General features: G+C 41.6%; 1 protein-coding gene across 1 annotated transcript in view; it reads right to left on the bottom strand.

Annotated features, from left to right (window-relative positions):
• The window catches only part of ARSB (arylsulfatase B), a 148,394-nt gene that overhangs the window by 49,667 nt on the left and 70,964 nt on the right, over nt 1-27,763 (bottom strand). Inside the window, exons 5-6 of the mRNA XM_080682178.1 lie at nt 20,625-20,868; nt 9,332-9,402 (exon numbers count right to left, since the gene is read on the bottom strand). Coding sequence (XP_080538304.1) covers nt 9,332-9,402; nt 20,625-20,868 — 315 coding nt within the window. The remainder of the gene's footprint in view (nt 1-9,331; nt 9,403-20,624; nt 20,869-27,763) is intronic.

Raw genomic sequence — 27,763 nt, 5'->3', positions numbered from 1 at the left:
GATTGTGAGAGGGATGTCCCAGATTGGAAAGGGTGCAGGCTGGGCTGAGGGACACCCCACCCCCCATGCACAAATTTTGTGCACTGGGCCTCTCGTGTCTGTATTAAAAACAAACAGGGAGCTTCCCATTGCAGACAAGATCAAACCTAATCTCCTTGGTCTGGCACACAACCTTATTCATCTTTCCCACCTTCTCTTTCTCTTCCTTTTGCCCCTGGAACAGGCGTACACACACCCTTTAACTCACACTCTTCTATGCCCAAGATGGCTTTTCCATCTCAGGAACTCCTACTTCCAGGTTCAGAGCAAGGCTCCCTTCCCTTCATAAACTAGCCTGTGTGATTATCCCTCCTTCACTCTCGTGCAATTCTCTATGAGGTGCCATGGAAATCATCTGGCAATTCACCAAGTCTAACTTGTAATGTCTCTACCACTGTTGTTTTGAACTGTTACTTGATATTTCTTTTAACTTTTTGTATCTTTTTGTTCTTCTTTACAACAAGATTATAAACTACTCTTTGTATTTTTCATAAAGTCTAGTGAAACAGAGTAGGTGTCTGTAGTAGACAAAGGCCCCCAAGATGGCCATGTCCTAACCCCAGAACCCGTAAGTTACATGCAAAGAAGAATTAAGATTGCTAACCAGCTGGCCTTGACGTGTGATGATATCCAGGTGGGCCTGATATCATCACAAGAGTCCTTAAAATGTGGAAGAGTTCAGAGGAGGAGATGTGATGATGGGAGCAAGGTTGGAGGGATGTCCTATGAGAAGGACTCAACCTCCACTACCGGCTTTGAATGGAGGAAGGAGGCTATGGGCCAAGCAAGGTGCACAGCTTCTTGAGGCTGGAAAAGGTGAGGAGATGGATTCTCTCCTAGAGCCTCCAGAAAGGAATGCTGCCCTGCTGACACTCTGGGGTTTTGTTCCGTGAGACCCATTTCAGACTTTTAGCCTACAGAATTCTATGATAAATTTGTTTTACCTTAAGGCATTAAGTATATAGTAATTTGTACCAGCATTGATAAAAAATTAATAAAGTGTTAACTATTGTTTTCTTTCATTCACATTAAAATCAAGAAAAGATAAAACTAAAGTTGTTGAAATGATAGACAAATTAAAACTATACCTTTTGAAGAATTCTAGCCTAATGCCTCTCATTTATTGCTCCTTAGTGCTCACACAGGTGGGGCAAAAGTAGGTTTCTAGTTGTGAGTACGCAAAACAGAGCTTATTCTTAAATTTTCATTTATTAACTAGAGGCCCAGTGCACAAAATTCGTGCACTGGGAGAGGGGGAGGTCCCTCAGCCCGGCCTGCAACCTCTAGCAGTCTGGGACCCCTCAGGGGATGTCCGCCTGCTGGCTTAGGGCCAGGGGGATTGGGCCTAAGCCGGCAGTCAGACATCCCTCTCGCAGTCCAAGGCTCTCGCAGTCCGGGACCCCTCACTCCTTACCACCTGCCTATAGCAGAGGCTAGAGAGGCTCCTGCCACTGCTGCTGCGCTCGCCAGCCATGAGCTTGGCTTCTGGCTGAATGGCGCTCCCCCTATGGGAGCGCACTGACCACCAGGGGGCAGCTCCTGTGTTGAGCATCTGCCCCCTGGTGGTCAATGCACGTCATAATGACCGGTCATTCTGCCATTTGGCCGATTTGCACATTAGGGTTTTATTATATAGGATTCTTGTATTATTTTTCATATGAACAACTATAAATCTACTTTTGCCCCACCCTGTTTATTCCATTTATTTCGTTATCATTTCTTGCTATTTTATTTTATAACTGTTATTTTAACTGTGTATTTTATAACTGTGTATATTTTTTATTCTGATTCAAAAGACTCTTAAAAAAGGTACATGTATTCAATCCCTATGTTTGCTGCCAGCAGTAACAGACTTCAGTCTATAAATGCCTATTACTAACATCTTGCCCTATGAGTGACCTAAGGTAGACCATATACTCAGCTTTCTTTTTTTAAAAATTAAAATTTTATTGTTGAAAGTATTACATACTCAGCTTTCTCTCAGAAGTGTTTTTAAAAGTTCATTTCAGCCTTATACATAAGTACCCTATAGCCTCTAAAAAAATCTGACTAGATTAATAAATATTTAGAAAGTGAAATGACATTTTAATTTCATTGGACATGTCCCATAAAATTTAGTGAGGTTTCATGTTTTTCCAGAATTTTATAGGTGACTATTTCAAGAAAGGTGCATACACTTAGCCTTACAGATTGTAAGTTAGGGAACTGAGGTAGGAAGATGTCTAGTTTACTGGGAGAGAAAAGAGGGAGCCGGGACATCCCCAAATCTCAAACACACCTGGGTGGGCACAGCTGCTGGGTCTGAAAGGGACTGTTTGGAGTTGTGTTGAGTGTCAAGATCAGCACAGACCTTTTAACCAGCTAGAGTTGCCAGGCTACTCTTGGAAGCCATGGCTAAAATTTCTAGACTCTACCAGAATTAAATAGAAGTAAGCAAATTAATAAGTGGACAGTTGGAAACGGGAGAACTTGGCATCATTGTAACTCGGGGGTGGGGGGTGGGGGCGGAGTAAAAGCTGATGTGTAAATGGGGTTCTGGGCAAGTAACCACATGGTGTTTGCAGGAGAGAATCCAGCGAGGCAGCTGGCCCTGGCCAACTGCCCTCCCAGCGGCAGGGCCCGCCTGAACCCTTCAAGTCAGCTTCTGCTCTCTGGCCCTGAGAAGCCTTAAAAAAGTTGCTTGCCCTAATTTCTCCAAACATAAAATTGGGCAGTGGGATTTGGCATTTCTGTATAGCTTAAGCCTGTGGTGAGGATTAATTAGTGTTTTTAAAGTGCTGTGGGTTTGGTTTGGTGTATTTATTTTCTCAGGATGAAAGCCAGTATACCAGCACCAAGTGTTAACAGTGAAGGTTTGATGTATGTTACTTGAGATGCACTGTGTGAAGTGGGGTGGATGGCCTACGAGGCTTGTGGGACTGCCTTCGGCATAGAAAAAGCCACATTTCCAAATACACTTTAGTACTCCCCAAAGTAGCGAGTACTAAAAGCCTTTGAAAATGAAAAAGGAGCAGATTATCTGTGTTGAGGCTCTGTGACTGAGGGCATGCACCAACCCACACCAAGGAAAACGTGACGAGATGCCAAGGAAAAATATTGGCAGCTGGAGAAGACACAAAATCCTGCTCACTTGTGACAAGCTGTACGATGAGCCCCTATGACCAATGAAGAGAAGGAATGAGAACGCGGGCAGCCGGGGTTTCAGGCGGGCAGCTGGGGAGAAATGCTGTCACACGGCGCGTCTCTGACCAGGACAGGTGGGCACAGGGAGGCCCCAACTCCCACTCATGAGAATCCAGCAGCTTCCCGGACATTCCAGTCTCAGAAGCACCCTCTGCACTGAGTGCTCACAATAAATCTATTTTTATTTTCTGGCTTTATTCCTGCTTATGAAAAGTTACATGCACTCATTACTAAAAATTAAAACGGCAGAAATACAGAAAGTAAGAAGTACAGACACTCCCCTTCAATCCCAACAGCCAGACTATAATTGCTGTTCACTGTTGTTTGGACTTATTTACAGGAAATAGCTATACGTGCCCTCAATTTATAGGTGATGAAACAAAAGAACTTATCTACAGGCTCACAGGAAGTAGGTCAAAGCTGGAATTCAAACCCAGGTCTTCCCGAAACCCCAGAATTCTGCATGTTGTATCAGGTTACACTGCCCTGTGCCCACACCTTGTTCCCCTGCTTCATCGCCAACCTCACATGTAAGTACCTCAAGGCACTGGCAGGTTTCCACAGCCAGCCTCACAAATGGAAGCTGCTAAGTCCTGGGATGTAACATACAGAGTCAATCACATCATAGTAACTAGGTATGGGGACAGATGGTCACTAGACTTATTGTGGTGATCATTTCATAAAGTACATAAATGTTGAGTCACTATGTGATACACCTGAAACAAATACAATACTGTATATCAATTAAAAATAACTTCTTAAAAAGGTTTGGAATAAAAATGCAAACAGAAGTTGCTATCATCTAGATATGTGGAACTGCTCATGTAACTACTAGAGCCACTTTCCCAGCCTCATTTAAGTGTATAAGGCTCTATCAACATGCTGTTATTTGAGTGACATGGCTGTAACGAAGATCTGGGTGCCCTTTCCCGCAAACCAGTGTAGAGCAGAAAGCAAAGAGACCACTGAAATCGGTAGGGTGTGACCTATGTGTGAGGCCAGGACCTGGAGGGCCCTGAGTTCCAGCTCTCTTATTTATTAGCTGTGTGTGCCCGATGCCTCAGTTTCTCCTTTTGGATTATAAAGAGGATGGATGAACTGAACGCAAGGTGCCTTCCACCCTCTGGTGTTTTATGATGAGCAATCTCATCATTGAGCGTTGATGTGCCTCATGTGTCCCACCTAACTTATTTTACTCTGTTCAATATCTAATTGCAGGCTGAAAGGTAGAAAGTTGCCTCTGTGTTGCTACTTCTCAGAAAGGAATAAAAGTGCTTTGAAAATAATATATGATGTTACTACTCTTGCTAGATTTATTCTAACTCAATCAGTGAATGATAACCTACTTAAAGGATTGATTTATTAGCATGCATTCTTTCAGTATGTATACAATCTCTCATATATAAGGCATCGAGAGTTATACAGGTGAAATCTTGCCCTCCTTGGAGCTTATGGCTCTGGGTAGGGGAGACACATGAATATAAATAATTGCAATATGAGGTAGCGAGAGCTCCGTGTTCTAGAATGCTCCAGAGAAACTCCAGGGACTCAAGTTTGGAGGGATCAAGGAGAACTTCATGGAGAAGGAGAAATGTGAACGGGACCCTAAACAAGAATTAGAGAAGCAAAGGAAGATGACAGTGACTGAAGGAGGGCATTGCAACTGTGCTGAGGGGCGTTTCCGCTGAATGACGGAGGTTGCAGGAGGCAGGCTAAGGAGGCCGCATGTAGCTCCGGGCAGTTGGTAACCACAAACAGCCGTCAAGCGGGAAGTGGGAGGCTGTGTCATGTCCTCTTCCAGACCAGTTTCTACCAAAACGTAAGGACTTACTGATCTCTAGTGCCTACAACAGCTCCATGCACGCCCCTGGGCAGACAGCATCACTGATCAGTGACCTTGAGGATGGCAAGCCAATGTCAGGAAACAGATTTGAATGCTTCTCTGGCGAGGAAACAGGGAGCAGCTCCCAAGCATGCAAACTGGGACAACCTTGGATCTCAAGTAAAGATTTGGCAATTTTACCACAGAAAATGAGCGCGTGAGAGAGGAGAGGGCGGGGAGAGTGTTCTTTCCCCTGTAATCATGAGCAGAAATAACATCTCATTATAACCTTTAAAGAGAGGAGGCCCTTTAAATGAAATAGTAACGAAGTTGGACAGGATCACTTTGAAGACTTGGCCGTTGGTGATGTGGAAAATGCTAACATCTGTCAGAGCCCTTCGTCTCTAGTGGAGCTCTATCAGCAGAATCTGAGTGCTTCATGTGTGCATGTGCGTCAGGTATATGTGTGGGTTCCACCAGCAGAGGCACGTGAGAATGCTAACGATGCACAGAATCCCACATCTGACTGCCAGGGGGGCTGTGGTTGCAGGTGAGATAAGGTCATTACCTCAGAACAGCCCAGATCAAGCCTGGGACCTGCAGGTTGATCTATTGCCTTTGGACTAATTTTTCCTCCTGGTCTGAGGCTAGAGCCGGGGTGGGAGCACGGAATTTGGAGCCAGAGCTCTTTAGAACCAAGTAGAGCTACCAAGGGTATGTGGCTGTGAAAAAACCTGTATGAAGAGCCTCTGGGGGTGCCCGATGCTCTTAGAATAAGAGGGAGGAGGTGTATCTGCTAAACACAAGAGGTGAGCCTGGGAGGGGATCGGGTACTACTTAGAAGGCAGGGCTTCCCTGTGACACGTCTAGTGTCTAGTCCTGTGATTCGTGGTAGGAGGAGGCACTGGTCCACCATTCCCAACAAGACCCACTAAAAAAGAGAGAGCAGATGGAAAAGTTGATTGGTGAGTGATGTTTTAGAATAGGGATCAGAAAGGAGGGCACGATGTAGTAATAACAAAATCATATGATATTTCAAATTATTCTAGCACTTTCAGTGTTTCTAACAGTTTCGCTCTGTTCACCCATTACGACCATGCCTTTGGCTGCATTCCTGCTTGTCAACGAGTGCACCCTTTCTGGCAGGGTAAAAAAGGAGAGGAACTGAGGACAGCTTTGCTCACTTAAGGTCCTATTTATATAGAGACCCATAGAATGCTGAAGCTGGAAGGGACTGTAGACATCATTTAATTCAGTCTTCACAGATGAGGAAAGGGATGAAGTGGCTTTGGGAAGGTGTAGATAGAGCCCTACCCTCTCTGCTATCTGTAAGTACACCTAATCTGGGAAGTGCTGGCGTTAGAAAGCAGAGAGATGTTGCTGTGATAACACTGACTCAACTGTTAATCCTTAATTTATACCCTATATAGACTGCTTTCTAATTTTATTCCACAAAAGTCTCTAGAATATATTCAAAAAATAGATTCTATAAACATGATTTCCAGACTTTGCTGTCCTATCTATAATAATAAAAGCATAACATGCTAATTAGACTGGACGTCCTTCAGCCGGGGCTGCGAGGGAAGCCCGGGTCCCGGGTGCCAGAGGGAAGCCAGTGCCGGCAGCCAGGGGAAGGAAGGCCTACACTTGCACGGATTTTGTGCACTGGGCCTCTAGTAAATACATATTTTCCTATAGCTGGATTTAATTTTTCCCTACAAATTAATTGCACAGAAAAGGAGATGGGCATATACCACCATCCTATAAAGAAGCAGGTCCCCAGAGGTAGCTCTCCTTTCTCCAACGGCTGCACAGTGAATATGAACCTGGGAGCAAAGGCCCATGGTGCTGCCCATGTATAAGAGGGGCACTCGGCTGCATGCAGGCACAGACAGCACAGAGCGCTGCCCCGTTTCCGTGGACAAACAGTGAATGTGGCTCCGTATCAATGTCAAGGCCCGACGGTGTCCCTCACTGTGCACAGAAGTCAGAGCAAGAGTCTGGGCTGGCAGGGAAGGCCTGGAATGGGCTTCAAGGACGGGGAAGGTGGAGCAGCAATAAAGGGTCTTGGTGAGTCCATATTTAATATGTGGGAAGCTGACTCCAAGCAAAGTGGAGGGACCTGCTCAAGACCTTACAATCTATGGGTGCCAAAACTAAGACGATTCTCTGTTCTGATTCCCACGCCTTTATTAACTTTTACACGAGAGCTGGGGACACTCTGGGGAAGACAGTGAAAGTCAAGCAAGCAGTGCGATGGCCAGGTAACACGGAACAGAGTTCGTAAGCTCCCATTTCTGGTGCCAACACAAAACATATCTTAATGAGTGAAGGGGGCCTGAGGCTTTTCATTTATGGATGGGATTTAGTGGGTCAGAGCAGTTTACAAACATTATAATGTGGGCAGCATACTCGGCGCATTAAATTACTCGGAAGTTTTAAAAACCACTCCTGCCTTCCCCCTGCTTCCTCTGGACTCCGGGAGAGATTCTGATAGGACTGGTCCTTGGTTAAGAACCGCTGCTCTGGTGGCCCACTGAGACTGGACCCTGTCAGCTCCCTAGGTGTGTGGGGGCAGAGGAAGGTTTACCAGCCACCGATGTACAGCCTCACAATAGCCATCATGAGCTGTGGCTCTCTTGTGCAGCTGACCAAGTCATTTCCTAGCACCTTCTAGAATAACCCTTCTAGACCAATAGAAATACATAGGGAATTAAAGTTTTTCTATTAGCCACATTAAAAAGGAAAAGGAAACAGGTAAAACTCATATTAATAGTACATTTAACTCAACATATCCAAAGTATGCCATTTCAACAAGTAGTAAATATATGTTATATTTTACTTTTTCATACTAAGTCTTCGAAACCTGATGTGTATTTTATTCTTACAGCACATCTCCACCCACCATTAGCTACATTTCAAGTGTTCAGTAGCCACATAAGGCCAGTAGCTACCAGGCTGGACATATAACTGCCCTTGCCTCCCTCATTCACCTAAGTTTACTCCAAGAGACATAGAGATTTCCCCACAATGTAGCCATTCCTGCCTGTCTCAGGGCCTTTTCCTTTCCAAGTCTAATGTTGACACTTTGGTCTTTATTCCAACCCAACTCTTCTCCACTCAGCCATCACGTAATCATTCCTGAGTGCCTACTAAGTGCTGGCTCTTTGGTAACTTATGGGGAGGAAAAGATAACAAGTCACAGACCTCGACTTCCAGGAGCTTTGAGGTTAGTGGGAAATGAAGGCACATACAAGAGAGCCTGATGACTGCTATACAGAGAGGCCTGTGGAGGGGGCACAGAGGAAGGGATGGCTGCTCCTTCTGGGCTGATGGAAAGCAGTCACAGCGATGGGACACTGGGCTGGTTTTAAGGGGTGGGAACAGTTGTGGAGAGGCAGAGAAAGTGTTTCAGGCAAAGGGAAAATTATATTCAACACAGAAGTATGACGATCTGCATGCTTGGAAATGGCAAGGAGTGCCTGGAGTGAGGGTCATTCTCGGAGCAGGGAGACCTGGTGATGGCTTTTAGCATAGACTGGAGAGAACTAAGAAGCAAGGAGAGCCTGAACGAGGGGGAACCACCATGTTTAGAAAGGAGGGGATGTGAGCACCGACGTGAATGAAGGAAATGTAAGAGCACCATTTTCTAAAGATAGCCTCCAGGTGAGGCATCTGATGGAACCTGGGCAAAGGGCGGAACAGATAATGCTTTCCAGGCTCAGACCCCGAGGCCCCTGGCATGCTTTATACAGGGCTACTGCAGCCTGTTGGGGTCTGAGAGCATTAAGTGGCCTGAAGAATGAATAGAGAGAGCTACCTATGGGTTAATTTACGCAGTTACCTCCACGGTTGCTCAGTAAGTCATGCCTGAGAGATGCTAGCTTGATCAGATGACATGATGGCTTATTTGACCTTGAGTTTTCTGGAAGAAGGCTGGAGCTCTCAGGTAAGAACAGGGTAACAACAATGTGACATTTGCAGTGACAAGGAGCCTCTGAGATTCATAGGTTCTCCTTTCACACATGGGAAAGCTGAGGCACGGAGAGTGAAAAGGCTTAATCAAAGGCCATAAAGTTAGTAAGTCTGCAGAGCAGAGACCAGAATTCAGCTTGATGGTACCAAAGCCACGGTGAGACTAGACAACAGCTGCCATGGAGAACTGTTTTACCTTTCCAGAAAATTCAAGTGGAAAAAGAGAAAGCAAGGCTAGAGACACATTAGGTAAGAAAACCATCTTCGCGAGCCACACAGATTTCGTTTAGCAGCAGTGAACAAGGTACTCACACGGAGAAATGTCCACAAAGTCTGGGTCGATGTTATGTAGCAGCTCAATTCTGGGGGATGGGCTTCCTTCACTAGAAAAGAATTTTTTAGAAAATGTTAATTTCCTCTCTCAAATGGGTATAAATGATTTTAATACTTCCTATCCTTATACTTGTAGAAAATAGCAAATTTGCCAATTAACATGTATCGCCAAGTAGTCCTCATTTGTTTACATTATAACAATGACTGAACATTTATATAAGAATTTCAGTGTCAAGGTATTTAAAAAAAAATGAGTCTTGTGACCTTTTGCAATAGACAATGTAGCTGTATTTAAACATACTGAATTCTCACAGTGAAATGAAGAAAGAGCATCTGTCAAAGTGGTGGCATCAGTAGTACAGATGCAATATGCCTCGTGAATATGAGCTTATGTGAGAAAAACTACTGTCTTCCCTGTCCAGATTGGCTACATGTTTAGAACTTATAGTTAGTACAAGTACATGTGAAATATATATACACTTCTTTAACATAGAAAGAGGATGCATGCAAATACGATCACAACCTACAATAGTACTGGAAAAAAACCTTGGAGATCACTTAGTCCAACCCCTCACGTTGCTGAAGAGCAAGGCACATAGTAAGTTATTGGCCATATAATGGGTTGTGTGACTCAAAAGAGTATTCTTAAAAAATGGGAGCATAAACATCAGATGTATGTGGGGTGTACATGAAGCACCCAGGTCATTTGCTAGTATATACTTAGCCTTACAGAAGGTGTTAGACACAATTCCAATCACTGGGAGAGAACTGTGGAGAACTTGATAATCTAATAGGAGATTGCCAAGTGCTGTTAATGCCCTGGGATTTGTACATATCTGAATAACCAGTTAAGGCTCCTGAGGTGCTAAGAGGCCATGTTTTCAGGTGGCCCAATATCCACACCCCAAACTCACAGCTAGTTATCCACAGCAGTGGTTTGAGATTCTAAGGACCATGAAATTTAAAGAAAATCTGGGTTGTGACTGGCAATGTTGTATTTGCGAAGTAAGGAAATGTTAAAACAAAATTAAATATATTAAATGTATTAAAACAAACAAACAAAACCCTTCAATTCCCATCACCAATATTTTTCATCTTCTGGATGAAAGTCCCTTATTATATGCATGTTTTGTTAATATTTTCTCTAATTCTATGGGTTGTTTTTTTTTGCTTTCCTGATAGTATCACATGCAGAACAAAAGTTTTAGTATATGATACAATTTCTTCCTCAAAGGTATGTGTACCAAAGTGGGTTGGATTAAAATAAAAGTGTTTAGTATGTCCATAACTGCTTTTAGCAACTATCAACTGAGATCACCAAAATCTTAAAGAATAAATTGTGGCCTCATCAAACTCATAAAATGCTTATGGGATTGATTATTGCTGTATTACAACATGTGTTAGCTTCTATCTTCTCTATGTTTCTATATGTACGCATAGGTAATGCTATAAATACTGTATTTCATTATTCTTTTGCACATTATTCCCAAGTTTCTTTTCCATACAACCAAAGCACTAGAAACTGGGCAATGTCAGTTGCTTCAATAGTTTATGGTCTTACTTCTGCCTAGTTCTGAAGCCCTGGCTTTCTCATATGCAAAATAGCATTGTCTTTAAGAGCAATGCCTTTCAGAGTTTGCATCTCAACTCCACAAATTACTGGCCATATAAACTTGAGCCTTGTTTTTCTCACTAGCAGAATGTGGATCAAAGTACCAACTTACAGGGTTGCTATGAATTAAATGAGGCAACATATGTAAAGCACTTAGCACAGTGCCTGGGATATATTGAGTGCTGAGTAAGCTGGTTGCTTAAGAGCAACAACTTTCATTGCAAAATGCAGATTTTGACTATGCGGACATGGGAAAAATACAACCACAAATACAAGGCTACAATCTGAGATGCAGACACAAGAATAATATGTAGATACAATGGACATTAATATTCTTATCCATTCTTCTTGCTGGCAAGAGTTCTCCTATGAAATACAATGATGTAGCTATAACTAATTTCTAAGGCCTGTTGCGATACTCTCTCCCATGTGAGAGTCTCTTTAGAAAAGTATCAGTGTCAAATAAGGCTAAGGCACACATTCTACCCACGATGAGCTGCATATAAAAAAGATACGTTGCAATCTGTTATCTAGGAATTTTCCTTATTTTTCAGTTTAGGCAGATGGCACAGTTTAGCTGTATAAGCAACACTACCTCCACTGGACTGTTGATTCCATTTGTGGAATGTAAATCTCTGCATAATGATTGATGATGTTTATAGTAAGTGATTTTTCAACACTCACACAAGTTCCTTGTTTTTAGGTGAACCAAGGGAAGGGGTGTTTCTATGATGGAAGCTCTTTGGGCTCCAGGTTGATAGGAACCAAGGAGAGTTCTCTAATTAGGTAAGCACCTACGGGACTCTTCAGGGATCCTTACTGCACAGTGCTCACCTCCTGCCTCGCATGCATTAGTGGCGAAGGCAGTCAGTTCACAATGACCACGTAATGATGGACACCAACCTCTAAACCAGTGAAATGGGCACGTCGCACACATGTCCATGACAATCAAACTGGAGTCACTTGGGGGTCTTTGGCTGAGCTAATTAGAATAATAGTGACCAGCATTTATAGAGCAGTTACCATTTTAAATACTTTACATGCATTATTTCATTTAATTTTTGACACTAATAAACAAATATCTCTATTGACTTCAAATGTCTCTATTAAGAGTTTTTCTCCATCCTCTTGTCTTAAAGACTGATACATTTCAGTATTCAATTTTAATTTACCTCAAATTTCATATTTTCTGGATTATTTTTTTAAAAAATAGGACAAGGAGAAATTGATCAGTGACTAGTTTCCAATATGCTATAAATATTTTCTAAAAGTCTACAGTTTCAGACACTGAGATCACAGCACTGTCCATTTATAAATAGAGTTTCCAGTTTTTGACTTTCATTTTCCAACCAGTTGAAGGGTGGGGCAGTAAAACATTTCCCATAAATAAGTGAAACGCTATTACATTCCATACTTCTTTTACCACTAGCTAGTGGCCATCTGTCATAAAAAGACACACCCTGTAAGGCAGTATCAAATTTTTACAAAGAGAAACAGCCAGGGCAATATTTTCTGAGGTGAAATTTTGAAAAAAAAGTTACTAATTAAAAAGAAATTCAACAAATACCTGCATAGTAATGTCCATCCTATTAACCCTTTGTAAGCATCTTCATCATCATCATCTTCACTTCAAAATATAGTGCTGTTACTATGTCCCAGGCACTGTGCTAAGTGTTTTATAAAGATTCTTTTACTAAATCCTCCTATAAGTGCCTATGAGGCAGGCACCACTAATAGTGCACTTTACACATGAGGAAACTGATGCTTAGAGTTGTTAAGTAACTTGCCCAGATCACACAAAACATAAATGGAGACAGGATTTGAACCAAATATAACCACAGAGTTCACATTTTTAACCATTATAAATATCTTACAGTACTTACGTTCTTTGTTATGTGGGTGTGCGTGATACTGGGTTTGTGTAAATCCCATGCTCCTTGAAAAGCCATTTTAACATGCAAACATTGTTACAAATAAAGAGTTTAGGCATGGAAATGATAAAATTTTGACTATATTTAATGAGAAAATTCATTTGTATAAAGTTAAATATGAGGAGAGAATTTTTTCATGTCATTTTTATTAAGGAATCTTATTAAAAAATTTAAGTAGGCTACTTAAGAAACAATATTAAGTAATATTATAAAAAATGATGGAATCATGCCCTTAATATAATTTTTTCCTACTCATTAATGTAAAATAATTGGTAGTTCTTTTGGGTTAGTATCTAGGCAAACCAGCAGGGTCTAATATGCCTTTATTCCAATTTCCATTATAAAACTCATGAAGAATTACAAAGAGATGAAAACTGGCAACAGTGCTGGAAAATAAAGAGAAGACCAGATGCCAAAGTCCCGAGGGAATGTCCCTAATGCCAGTGCTGCAGAGATTAACAACATATTCTTGGATTCCACCAGAAGAATCAAAACCTGATCCCAAGGAAAACAGAAGAAGATGGTGTCATTCTGTCTACCTTTAGGTAGAGGACTCAGGGGCAGCAGCATAAAAAATAGGCAATGCTCTCCCGTTAGCAGGCTTCAAAGCAAGCCTTCTGTCCTTCCTCCCTCGCCCCCAGGCAGCATCCCTCCCTATTTCCACCCAGCAGCAAACACCAGACCACATGGGAGTAAACAGAAGAAACTAGCATGACATGTCGCACCTAGAAAAGAGCACCTAACTACAGAAGAAATCTAAACCGGCATGCAGAGCTCTACTCGTATAAACTAGGGGCACAGGGGAGAGCTCTTTTGTCAAAAAGGGTAAAGTAGGGAATCAAAAAAATAACACATCATTCTTTAAACGTTCTGCTTTAACTTAAAAACATATATAGTCACTTGGCAGTCTCTGAAGGCAGAGCTACTGGCTGAAGTTCCCTATCATCTTTATTACCAACCATACTTATCATGCTTCAACTATCGTTTCTAGTGCTGTTTGTCTTAAACGAGTGCAAGGGCCCAAGAACATGTGAGTTTCCAGATTTCCACAGAATACTGGTGGCCATCTAAATTTGAATCTCTCCACACATTTTTCTGAGAAAAAACAAAACAACAAAACAACATACTGAAAAGGAAAGAGTAAAATCACCTAACACCCAAGCCCACAACATAAGCAGGAGACAGAACATATTTAAACTCTGGATAGGGTTTAAACAACCACCTGAGACCCGAAAACTCAGTGCTGGTGTCCATCTTTAATATTAGAGTCAGATGGGAATTATGCAAAGGACAGTGAGGTGTACAAGAGGGGAAGGGACTCAGAGCATGTCTAGTAAAATAAACCCCACAATGATTCTGATGCAGTCTCATGCCTGGCGGATCAGAGAGATGGCTACTGAGAAGTCAAGAGGAAGTGGCTTGGAAAGTGCAGGAGCAGCATCTAAACAATGTTAGCATAGGAATAAAAAAAAAGTGGGAATTAAAAACTTTTTGCAAATAAAAACATTCCCCTACTACGGGAGGAAAAAAGCAGCAGAAGAAAACGGTAACATGACATTTCAACATGAATCAAAGATAATTAAATCAGAACTGCCAATATAAAAAATACCACAAATTAAAAATTTAAAAACTTGGACACTGAACTAAAGGAAGAAACTAAAAGAAAAGACAAAATCTCAGAAATGAAGGGATCCTATCTAATAAAAGAGTAATATGCAAATTAACCACCACTCTGCTACACCCACAAGCCACGCCCACCAGCCAATCAGGAGCAAGTATGCAAATTAACCCCAACCAAGATGGCTGCAGCCACAGAGCGAGCAGGAGGCTTGCGTTTCCCAGGCAATGGAGAAAGCCAAGCTTTCCGCACACCCTGGCGGGCCCAGGTCTCCACTCAAGGCTACAAAGTTTCAATAATAGAAGATAAATAAATCCCAACAAAAATGGCTGCGGCCATGGAGTGAGCAGGAGGCTTGGCTCCGCTCAAGGCTACAAAGTTTCAATTATAGAAGATAAATAAATCCCAAATACCAGGGCCTCCACTTGGGTTGCCAGGGGGCATGGCCAGCCTACAAACCACCACAGGCCCCTCGCCCAGGCCACCCCACGCCCCAAGGGAACCCCCATCCTGATCTGGGACACCCTTCAGGGCAAATCAGCTGGCCCCCACCCGTGCATCAGGCCTCTATCTAATAAAAGAGTAATATGCAGATTGACCATCACTCCAACACACAAGATGGCTGCCCCCATGTGGTCAAAGATGGCTGCCCCCATGTGGTCAAAGATGGCTGCCCCCATGTGGACACAAGATGGCCACCACAAGATGGCCTGCAGGGGAGGGCAGTTGGGAGGGACCAGGCCTGCAAGGGAGGGCAGTTGTGGGCGATCAGGCCAGCAGGGGAGGGCAGTTGGGAGGGACCAGGCCTGCAAGGAGGGCAGTTGGGGACAATCAAGCCTGCAGGGGAGGGCAGTTAGGGGTGACCAGGCCGGCAGAGGAGGGAAGTTGGGGGCAACCGGGCCTGCAGGGAAGGGCAGTTGGGGGGGACCCAGGCCTGCAGGGGAGAGCAGTTGAGGGGGGACTAGGCTTGCAGGGGAGGGCAGTTAGGGGCAAACAGGCTGGCAGGGGAGTGGTTAGGGGGTGATCAGGCTGCAGGCAGAAGCGGTTGGGGGCAATCAGGAAGGCAGGCAGGCGAGCAGTTGGGAGCCAGCAGTCCTGAATTGTGAGAGGGATGTCCGACTGCCCGTTTAGGCTCAGTAGGATCAGGCCTAAACGGGCAGTCAGACATCCCTTGAGGGGTCCCAGATTGGAGAGGGTACAGGCTGGGCTGAAGGACACCCTGCCCCCATGCACGAATTTCATGCGCCGGGCCTCTAGTATGATATACTAGTATAACTGAAGGTGTATAAAAGCAGATAGAGACTAAAGATGAAAACAGAGAAGATAATTCAAATTAAAAAGTAAAAAGGATCAGAGGGAAATTGATAGAAACAAAAATTACATAAATAAGATTAAATAATACCTATAATTGAAGTCCCTGAAGAGGAAACACAAAACAATAAAACATAATATTTAAAACTATAATTTAAAAATCTCTGAAATAAAAGACCTCAATGTACAATGTGTATCTGGAAATATTGACTGGGAACATGGCTACCTTTGAAGCATATCAAGTAAAAGTCTTAGACTTTAGATAATAATAGTAGTGGTAATAAGTCTTCTGGGCCTCCAGGCAAAAGGACCAAGTCACTTGCAAAGAAAATAAAATCAGGTTGACATTAAACTTATCAACAGCAACATACAAAACAAGTAAACAGCAGGGTGAGATTTTCAAGAAAGTCAAGGAAAGACAGTAGGAGATAAGAATTTTATATCAGTTCAACTAATCAATTCTAAAGGTTGTAGAAAATGTTTTAATAGATATGCAAAAATTCTAAGAATCCTGAGAAATCTATTAAAGAATGAATTCCTCCAACTAAGAGATAATTGAGAAAAACTTTAGAAATGGATGCGTGCTTAGCATTTAATATATTGTAGAACTGAGGCTAAAACAAAATTGTGGGTAAGGATAGAAAAACAATATTATATATATTATATGCTCTAACACAGCAGAATTAATATGACTAAAAATAAAACTGGCAGAAAAGGGTGAGAGAAAGGGTAAAGTTGAATAAGCTAATTGATTTCCTCATAGAGTTAAAGATGCCATTTTAGTCTGACAAACCAAAGAGCAGAACCTAAGTTTTAAAAAAGGGACTGAGCCATGGCTGGTTTTGCTCAGTGGATAGGGTGACGGCCTGAGGACTGAAGGGTCCCAGGTTCAATTCTGGTCAAGGGCATGTACCTCAGTCGTAGGCGGGATCCCCAGTCCTGGTCAGGTGCGTGCAGGAGGCAACCAGTCGATGTGTCTCTCTCACATCGATGTTTCTCTCTCTCTGTCTCTCCCCTGCTTTTTCACTCTCTCTAAAAATCAATGGAAAAATATCCTCAGGTGAGGATTAACTAAAAAAGGGACTGAGAGGATTATATAAAGATAATAGTATAATGCTAACAATGAAATAAAATATACATCATTCTAAATATTAAAAGAACTAACAAACAAAAGATCAAAGATAAAAGTAAATATTACACAAAATAATATGACAAAACTAAGAATAAAAATGCCAGTCATAGCAACGCATAGCAATAAATATTTACTAAAATAAAATATTTTCTGACTGGATCATAAAGAGAAAATACAGCACCTAAAAATTGCAGAATACACATTCTTTTCCGGTCCACATGGCAAACACCAAGAAAGACCAAGTCTTAAATTTAAATGAATTGAAATAATAAGTATGTTCCCTGACCAAAACAGAATTAAACTAGACATCAACAATATCATTAGAGAAAACCTGAAATATTTGGAAATTAACAACATACTTCTAAATACATGGGTCAAATGAAATCACCATATTCACCATTGCCATCACTGTATTTATCAATAATTTTGACATAAATTCTACCTTGTCAGGCACCAAGATTGCAATGTCAGCTTTTTTAAGATTTTAAAGAAGATTAAACAACTTTTTAAAAAATATTTTTATTGATTTCAGAGAGGAAGAGAGAGGGAGAGATAGAAACATCAATGATGAGAAAGAACCATTGACTGGCTGCCTTCTGCATGCCCCACACCGGAGATTGAGCCCACAAACCAGGCATATGCCCTCACCGGGAATCGAACCGTGACCTCCTGATTCATAGGTCAATGCTCAACCACTGAGCTATGCTGGCTGGGCAAACATTATTTGTTTATTTGTTTTACTGAGAAATAATTGACATGCATCTCTGTATAAGCTTAGGCATACAGTATGATGATTTGATTTATATACATTGTGAAATTATTACCACAGTAGGTTCAGCTAACAGTCATCTTCTCATATAGATAAAATAAAAAGAAAAGAAATGATAAAAGAATACAGGAGAAAATATTTATTTGCAGGTAAAAGTGTTACACTTTTCTAGAATAGTACTTATCAAAAGACAACAAAGCGCCCTTCTGGTGTAGTGGTTAGGTGTGGTCCTATGAATCAGGAGGTCACCATTCAATTCCTGGTCAGGGCACATGCCCCAGGTTGTGGGCTCAAGCTCTGGTAGTGGGTGTGCAGGAGGCAGCAGATCAATGATCCCCTCATCATTGATGTTTCTCTCTCTCCCTCCCTCTCCTTTCCTTTTTGAAATCAATAAAACAATATTTTTAAAAAGAGACAATAAAACAATGTCTATAGAATGCTGAGGAGAAAAGATTTGACAAGAATTGTCAAATTATTATTTATGTTTGGAGGTAATAGATATTTTTTCATATGCAAAGACTGAAAGAACTCACTATTTGTGTACCTTTACTAAAAATTACTTGAAAATATTAACCAGCCAATCAAAAGATTAATTAAAATTAGGAACTGAGGAATGGGGAAGGCATGTAATAAAAGGCGTGTTGGTAATATTGGAATTGGAAAGAGCTTGGAGAAGTCATGTCCCCTATAAATGACAAACAAGGTCTGTGGCTTGGAACAGAAAAAAAATGGAAGCAGTTGAAAGAGCTTCTATTGCAAATAATGTCACTCACTCCAGAACTGCTATTTATCCTAACTTTTTAATATTTTAAAGCGGGTCTAAGAGGAATTGATAACTAGACAACTAGTGAAACTCTGGTGCTCTCAGCACAGCCAACTCTATTTTTCACCCATTACTGGCATTCCTATTTCATCAGACCTTACTGAAATTTTCAATAACTATCATCATCTTGGAAATGGTATTTCCAAGTAAATATGTGACTGGAAAAAAATTTGCAGAACTCTGGGCACAGATGATGTGTTTCTGGCATTTGGCTGTCCACGTGTTTCTGGGGCTTTGGAAAAGAGGCTCCAGATGTCCATCTGACCGATGGCTTTCTGGGTCAGCGGGTACGGGTGCCAGGCGCTCTGCCACTGACACTAAAGGAAGGCTTGTGATGCTGTGTGAAGCAACGACTTCATAGACGAGGGGGCTACATTACTTTTTTCAGGATCTTTTTATCAAGAAAGGAGAGCATAATAAGAGCGGTTCTTCACCTACTAAAGGGAAATTTGCTGGATTTCTAGAGGAAAGTCATCAAATTCTTGATTAAACACTGGGCAGCAATTTTACTTTTTTAAAAAATAGAAAAGGAGCATGCACTTCCTCATGGTTTAACATGCTTGGACAATGTTTTCCACCATACCTTTTGGGTAAAGCCCTGCAGCCAACAAACACTATGCATGCTCAAGGATGGAGACCTCTGTTTATAAGAGACTGGTCAGTAGGAGTTCAGTGTTCTAACACTGAAGACAGAGTTTCTGCAAATCTGGAGTTAAGGAACTAAACTTTTTCCAAATTTTCTGCAGGCAGAAGCAAACAAGTGCCAAAGGTTACTTCTGATCAAGAGAATCTTAAGACTGACATGTGGACTTACAATCCACAGCTTGGTGATATGGATGAACATCAATGACTTGGACTTAGTCAAAGAAAATAAACTCAGTGAACTGGGGGCAGAGGAAATTATTCAAAATGAATTCAACTACTTCTCAACTCAAGCCTACTCTCATTTTTGGAAGCTGGGTTTTATAACCTGTTTATCACACACACACACACACACACACACACACACACACACACATCAAAACTAACTGGATGCCAAGCATGACACTATGTTGTCATATTAAATCCACTCAAAACTTCCTCCTACTTTTTTAGTCCAACTTCAGTAGCCTTCATGGTGAAAGCTGGTGATAAGCTGAACTGAAGTTCAAGTTTTGCTCTGCTTGGGAGTTTTTATTTCTTTTTTATCATGAAGTAGGTATTAATTTTGCATTAAAAATAAGTGAGAGAGGCAGAGGTTTGTAAAAAATATTTTTCACATTTTTCTATGTGAAATCAAGAGAAGGCTGAGACTTGCAAGGGCAGCAATGAAAGAATTAGGGAAGATTAGAGAGAGACTAAGGCTAAGATCATCGACACCATTGTACTCCCAAATACTACTATGGATGCAAAAGTTGGACGGTGAAGAAGGCTGATAGGAAAAAAATTGATACACTTGAAGTTTGATATTGGAGGAGAGGTCTCCAGATGCCCTGGACCACCAGAAAGACAAACTAGTGGGTCCTAGAGCAAATTAAACCTGAACCATCGGTGGAGGCAAAAATGACAAAACTGAAGCTATTCTACTTTGGGCACATCATGAGAAGGAAAGGGTCTTTGGAAATGACAGTAATGCTGGACAAAAATACAAGGCATCAGGAAAAGAGAGTAAATATAAGATGGACTGATTCAATAAAAGAAGCCTTATGCTGTGGAGAACAGAGCATTGTGAACATCACTCATTCATAGACTTGTAAGGAGTCAGAGATGACTCAACAACACGTAACACACAATCACATAGGTAGAAAGTGTAACCAATGTCTAATATCATAAAAATAAATGCTATCTAAATTTTTGTGCATATGTTTAGGTACCTTTTTCCTGTAAGTTCACATCTTTCAGTTCCAAAGAGGTCTATGAATCAAAAACCCGAAAAAAATATTTACAATATTTCTAAAGGCCTTTTTTTAAAAAAAAAATCATTTATTTGTAAGCTGAGCTATCATTTTCACAAAAAGCTATCATTCTCACTCAGTTGAATGGAGCTGTTCTTAGAGGGTCTGTCCTGAGAGGAAAAAGAAAAAGAAGCACAGGTACCTGATGGTTTTCCACACGTCGAAGCCATCTAGAGGTTTGGTACCATTTGTGCTGCCCCCGGCCAGCTTCACCAGAGTTGGCAGCCAGTCGGAAATGTGGATGAGCTCCCGGTTCTTCACGCCCTTCTGTTTCAGCAAGGGGCTGGCCACGAAGCCTACCCCTCGCACGCCTCCTTCCCACAGGCTCCACTTTCTTCCTCGAAGGGGCCAGTTATTGCCTCCGGCCAAAGTCTGCCCACCGTTATCTGAAATATAATTAGATGTTGGCATTAGGACAATGTTTAAGAATGGAAGACTTCTGTGTTTGTTGTTATAAAGGGTGCTTAAGAACTAAAAAATATAAATTCCTCCTTACCCTCTCCTGTACCAACTACCCTTTTCCCTCTGAAAACTACCCTCCATCACACAGACATAACCAGATCTGACAGGAGACCAATCAGTCCTCTGTGGATAGGGCCACTGAAAAACAAAGATGTCCCCTGAGAGTGACTGCTTGGGGTGGAGCCCTGTGCTAATCAATGCATTGGGTTGTTGTTGTTGTTTTTTTAATATATTTTTTTTATTTTTCAACTGGAGTTGAGGCACAGGGTTTTAAGTATATGCTTGCGCTTGGTATAACACAAGACGATGAATCCAGGTAAGCTGAGCCCTCCTGGCACATGAAATGAAACCTGTGAATGAGTTTCACTTAGCAACTTAAAGCTCCTGATAAGTGGGGACAGCGGACCTTTTTATTTTCCTCTTGGAAACGTTTTCTCACATTTAAACTGGTAACTGAACCAACATTCTACTCCCTGGTGATTTGAACTCTTTCTTAAGTGTGAAAGTTGAAGATTTCTCTAGTGGGCTAAATGTCTCTGCAAACAGAGCAGTTGGGTGGAAAAAATAATTGCAAGAAAAATTCTTCTCTTCTCGACAGGATGATGGCAAAACAGAAAGCTTCATCGTGCGCTGTGCCAGGAGAGAGAAGGGTTTTCTTCCAAGACAGCTGAAGGAATGGAAGACCTTGGTGAGGCCAGGAGAGAAGCTGCAAGTGTGACCGAGGTTAAGTATCCTACCAGCCAGTTAGGGCTCAATTAGAAATGAAGCTGGACTGTACAAAGTAAAAAGTGTTATTTCTTGTGTAGTGAGGTTGTAGAATCATCTTATCTTCAAAACTATCCACACACTTAGGTGACATTAGAGACCTATTTTAAATAACACTTATTTGCATGTATATTATACTACTTTAATTAAACATTTTTTAAAAAAAACCACTGTTATCCAAATGAACCACATGGGGGCAGTAATACAGACCTGCTCTACAGAACCTTACAAATAAACATCTAACACAGAAATCAAGATCTTTCAAAGCCACAGGATACACATGGAAGGAAAGGGAACTAATATGTGTTAAGCAAGCACCTACTATGCACCAGGCACCACTTTAATTTCATATTACCTCTCACAGAATCCAGAGTCTGACAGATTGGAAGCCTGATATCAGTCACTCACTAGCTGTGTGAGGTGGGACAATAGGCTGTCTCAGTTTTGGGGTGTTTTTTTTTTTTACCTTTCATGTGCAGATAATAATTGCTATCTCATGTATTCTGGTGAGACTCATTCTATATGACTAAAATGTAAATGACACCTTTTATGATCATTGCTGGGTTGGGTACCTGGCACAACCTTAGCACTAAGTAAATGGTAGCTAATATGTTCACAACCCAAATAGTCTAGTGTTATAATCATTTTGTTGCTTTACCAAGTGAGATGTGAAAAGGCTAAACCAATAACTGGGAAATGTAGGATTCAAACAAGGTCTGTGTGAATCTCCAGGTACCATGCTCCCAGAGGGCCATGCTCCTGACGTTCTTGATGTAGAGGGGGTTTTAGACCTTAGGCCACAGAAAGCTTCGCTTCCCTGTGGAACCATAAGCAGTCAACCTCAGCCAAGTGTGCACTCTTCCTGTGATAGAGCAGAAGGAGAGCATTTTCAAGGCGATCATTCCCTTTGGAAGAGAATCGCTATTGTTGGTGGGTAAGAAATTCAAGGATCTACTGCCAAGGTGGCTTCTAATTTAGCCTTTAACACACCTGGTACTCTGTTCTTCTCTGCTTTGTGAAGGGAGGGAGAAGAGTCTTGAGCTAGATGAGATGAAGGTAACAATTCTCCAACACCTTGGTTGGGGGCAAGCAATCCCAGCTGCTGTCACAGACTCACAAGAACCTCTCCTCAAACCTCATATCTCTTCTTAAAAAAGCCCAAGGCCCCAACAGTCACCCAAGCCAGTGCATTGAATACACATTCTATTTCACATGAGCTGACCTGTATATTCAAAACAAGGGCACCATCTTTAGACAAAGGGATTCCTCCATGTTCCTTATACTTCTAGAGTATGTGACCCATAATCAACATATTAAAATTTTAAAAAAGGTGCTGTTCATGATACAGAAATATACTGGATAGAAATGCTTACATTCTACCCATGAGAACAAAAATGGCTGAGACAGCACTGTTATCTCGCTCTATTGTCTGGCTTGTTATAAACATTACTGGCCTAATGTCTGTAGAAGATGTCTATTTTCTCCATTTTAAATAGATGCACTTTTGAGATTCTAAAATGTCTCTTCCAGTTGCACATATTTGTTGATGCTCAATACAAACGTTGGATAATGATGGTGGTGGGAATAGAGTGGAGAAGATGGGGTAAGGGTGGCTGCGTCTGGAATCGGATTCTAGGAGCAGTCCTTAGGAATGACTTGGAAAGGAAAACACTCTAGGCTGGAAAGAGAACTTGGCCACCGTTGCTACTGTAGGAGCTGGAAGGTGTTTCCTCATAGTGTTAGGGGAGTGTGCCAGCGCAGTGAGTGTGATGTTTTTGCCATTAGCTCAGTGTGATGTTTTTGCCATTAGCAATGATAAGCCATTCTACCGTCGGTTATCAATGTGGCTTCCTCCACATTTTTTTTTTTTTGAGCACTCCAGAGATAAAGCACTAGTAATTAACACACCTGCAACTTGTTCTCCTCGGCTCCCCTGTCACAGAGCCAACTGTGGATGTGGCTGCGTGAAGAGGGCAATTCAGCTTTGTAGGCAGGGTGGGGTGGGGAGGCTTGCGTCTCCACAGGCAGCACCAGGCTGATGGCTGCAGGTTATTAGGCCTTTGAAAATAGGGTGCTATCCATCAATCTTAGCACATTCTCCCCAGTATTTCAACAAGTTGGACACAAAACTGGTCAGGGTAACAGCAAGAATCAAATAAGCTCATTTGAAACAAGGTAGAAGAGGGTTTTTTTTTAATATTGCTCACTTAAGTCTGACAAAAATGAAAGGGGCATATAATATTGCTGAAAGATAGTAACTAGTCTTTTGGGGTGATTACTTTGTAGAGCATACAGATGTTGAATTACAGTGGAACTTATATAGTGGTATGTACAAACTTTATATAATATATATACATATCAACTTATATATTGTTATATACCAAATTTACCTCAATAAAAATTTTTTTAAAAGATAATGGAACCACCACCATTTCAAACATATTTCTTTTCATTTTCTCTCCTAATTTTCTTTGGGCAAAAGTTAATTTTTGTTCTTGTAAAGAATTAATTTTCAAAAGAAAATTTTCTTGTGTCATTTCCTGACTGACTTATTAAAAAACTTCCAAATCCAAATAAGATGACTGCAACTAGTAAAAAGGAAACTATGAAACATTTTTTTCAGGGAAATGGTTTTTCAGAATGTTTTTTGGCAGAGGGAAAAGCTAATTATAAAACCTTTGCTGTCCAGAAAAGAAATGTCAAAATAAAACAAATGCTGTCATACACAGATGGTAAATCTCACTTTATTATTCATTATTGAACAAAAATAACTGTCAAAAAGTCACGGAAAAACATCGGTTAGCCAAAGATCTGAGCAAAAGCATTAAGTATAGGACCATGAAGCTTCATCCATATCCAGCTGATAAAAATTAAGATGGAACTGTGACAGCAACATTGGCTTTTAGGACTACTCCCCACACGATGTAATCTTGTGGCTTGGCTGTGGCAGGCTGCCCTGAACCATCAACATATATCTCCGTCTCACTGCCCCCAGGGATCTTTTAACCCGGCTTCTCCAAGACATCCTCCTTTCTGCTTTGGGGATCATGGAAGGAAAAGCAGGGAACGCCCCAGCAGCCTTGCACAGGGTCTGAACTTCCCTCTGAACAGGGCCACCAGTGTGAGTGTGACAGATGAGTAGACATGATTTCAAATACCAAGAAGCCTCTTTGTCCAGACAAAGGGCCTACTTAATGATGGCTGCTTCTTTTAGACAAATTTTTTTTACATGACTAATATGTAAATTGGAGAGTTAACATGTGGCTTAGTAGTTCGTCTAAAAGGTTAGGTAAATTAGATCTTCTCCAACTAAAAGATTTTGGAGAAAATATCTACCCAGATACTCAGTTTACAGCCTGATGTTCTCTTTCCCTTTTGCTCTACATTAAACCATTTTTGATTGAATGTGCATTCATTTCTGCCAAGTGTATCTTTCCAGTGGATTTCCAATCCAGCAACACTGCCATGGGTCTGCCACTCCCCTTCACGTTGCTGTCAGGGGCATCTTTGTGAAGCCCTAAACCAACAGGCCACATCCGTGTTTAAAGACCTCTGATTGCTATCCAATCAGGAAAAAGTTCCAACTTCTGCCCAACACAGAGAATCCTTCACATCTGGACCAACCTACTTTTGGAGCATCAAGTCCTGCCCTTCCCCATAAAGCATGCCCTGTGCTTCACACAGAACTAACTTCTTTCTCCCTGTAGTTAGAACAGTTTCATGCTGTCTTTGCCTCTGTTTATGTTGGTTCCTTTGCCTAAATGCTCTTCTTCCCCTTCTTTCCTGCCTGACTTAAACTTAAAATCCCAGGTTAAATGTCACATCTTTGGTGAACTATTCTTGTTTTGTTAATCCATACCAGAGGCTATTTTTCCATTGATTTTTTAGGGAGAGTGGAAGAGAAAGGGAAAGACAGAGAGAAACATCGATATGAGAGAAACACATCAATTGGTTGCCTTCTACATGCGCCCTGACCAGGGAGGTCCCAGACCAGAGAGGAGCCTGTAACCAAGGTATGTGCCCTTGACCAGAATCGAACCCGGGACCCTTTGGTCCACAGGCGGACAATCTATCCACTAAGCCAAACCTCCTAGGGCTTTGGTGAACTTTTCATTTACTCCCCCAGTCTTCATCTCTCCTCTGTACTTCTACTGCACTTCCTATATACTTTTCTCTGATACTAATCTCGATATCTTACATACACTCATTGCACTTATCTTTGTATAGAAGTTAGTTATTCGTGGGCTTGTCTTCCCTTCTACCTCTGCCCCTTGTTTGCTTTCCTAGGACCTAGCTCAGGTTGCAAAAGAGAGCTCAGATATTTGGGGGGAACAATAACAACAGAAAACAAATGGAGAAAAGTCCTCCAAAAATATAGACTGAAGACACTGTAAATCAACTTTGATTTCTGCACTGTTTTTACTGAGCCTTCATCCAACCACTCTGTGACCTTGACTTTTAGGAAGCTGTTCTAAAAAGACACTCCTTATTTTATAGGATATTGGCAAGGGGGGAGCTCTTGGAACCCTGTGAGAATTTAAGCAAATATAAGAATTGTTTGTCCCACCTGGTGCCTGATTAGTTGCAATGAAGTCAAAGGGGTTGTTCGAGAGCTTTGAGGAAGCACTGGTCCTGGCCTGGAAGAGAAGTCTTACCCCTTTAACAAATCTTCCTGGAGTACCCGCCATAGACCAGGGACCACTCTAGCTGGCAGCAGACAAGACAGGCAGGTTACCCTCTCTCTTGGAGTGAGTAGAAGAAGAGATAAGATCTCTCCAATCCTGGTAGATGGTAACTGGGCCTCTCAGAAGAGCTGCCACCGGAATGGCAGGACAAAGCCAACCATCACCAGAGGAACAGGAGCCCAGCACAGCGCAAGGTGGCTCAGGACCTTATTCAATTACACACTAGCTGGTGGGCATTCTGTGTCAAGGCTTCTTCTTGGATAAATATTAAATTAACTATACTCTTAAGAACGCTTAAGTTCTGTTGTCAGAACTTAAGGAAAACTTGAGCTAAACGATGACTACATATAAAGAAGGAAATGTCTAAGTGTTTCAAGACTGTCATCATTTTTCTCTATCTTGCCTATTGCCCTAAAGTCACTGAAATGTATTCAAGGGATAGGAGTTAAATGCTGTGAGTTTGGGAAGGTTATTCAATCTCTGAGTCTAAATTCCCTCTTGTGAAAAATGAGGTTAACAACAATACCCACCCTAACATAGTGCAGTTGTACTCAACAAATCTTAGCCGTTTTCATTAAGGATAACCACCACCAGCAGCATCCAAGTCTGCAGAGCAGAATAGGAGCCCATCTGGGTATTTATGAAACAAATACTAGATGTAGGTGTTACAGCCACACTCTAAAACACCACATTTCCTAAGAAGAACATATTCAAAGCATAGAGCCCTTCTAGGTTGCATTCTCGTCTCTGTACATATTTTCTTGAGAGTCAAGAAATGAATTGTGAGAGGTTTTGTTGGTATTCTTGGGCAGAGCCAGGGTGACTCCTGTCTGTTTCCATGAGTTTAAATAAAATACATCAGTTATTAAAGAAAGAGGTACAATAGCCATAGCCTATGCTTCAAATGAAATGCCAGAAACGGAATCTTTATTCATACGTTCCTTTGAACATTTGAAGGGGTTTTAAATGGTTTGTAACACTGAGGGCTCTGACCCCCACCTCCCAATCTGACACAAATCAGACTTCATATATTGACTAAAGGCACGGGCATGGGAGCGTTCCCGCTGCGCTGGCATCAGAAGGACTCTGGTGGAAGGAAATTGGCAGCCAGACCCCAAATAAATGATGTAGCCACCAAAAGAGCTGAAGATAGAGGAAGATGGGTGCAGGGAAAGGGCAAAATCAGAAATGAATGGGGGTTAAAAAGAAAAAGATTACATAGGGTTGTAGTAAAAGATTTCCTTATTTCAATGGGGCTAATGTCATTGCTTATAATAATAACATACCAATGGGATTTTATCTCCCCTTTAACATTTATTAAGGATAAAAAGACTCAACAGTCTGTTGAAAGATTTAAAACATTTGGTCT

This window comes from Plecotus auritus (genome assembly GCF_963455305.1).
Source record: "Plecotus auritus genome assembly, chromosome: 7".
Taxonomy (NCBI): domain Eukaryota; kingdom Metazoa; phylum Chordata; class Mammalia; order Chiroptera; family Vespertilionidae; genus Plecotus; species Plecotus auritus.
This window is presented reverse-complemented; position numbering and strand designations above follow the sequence as displayed.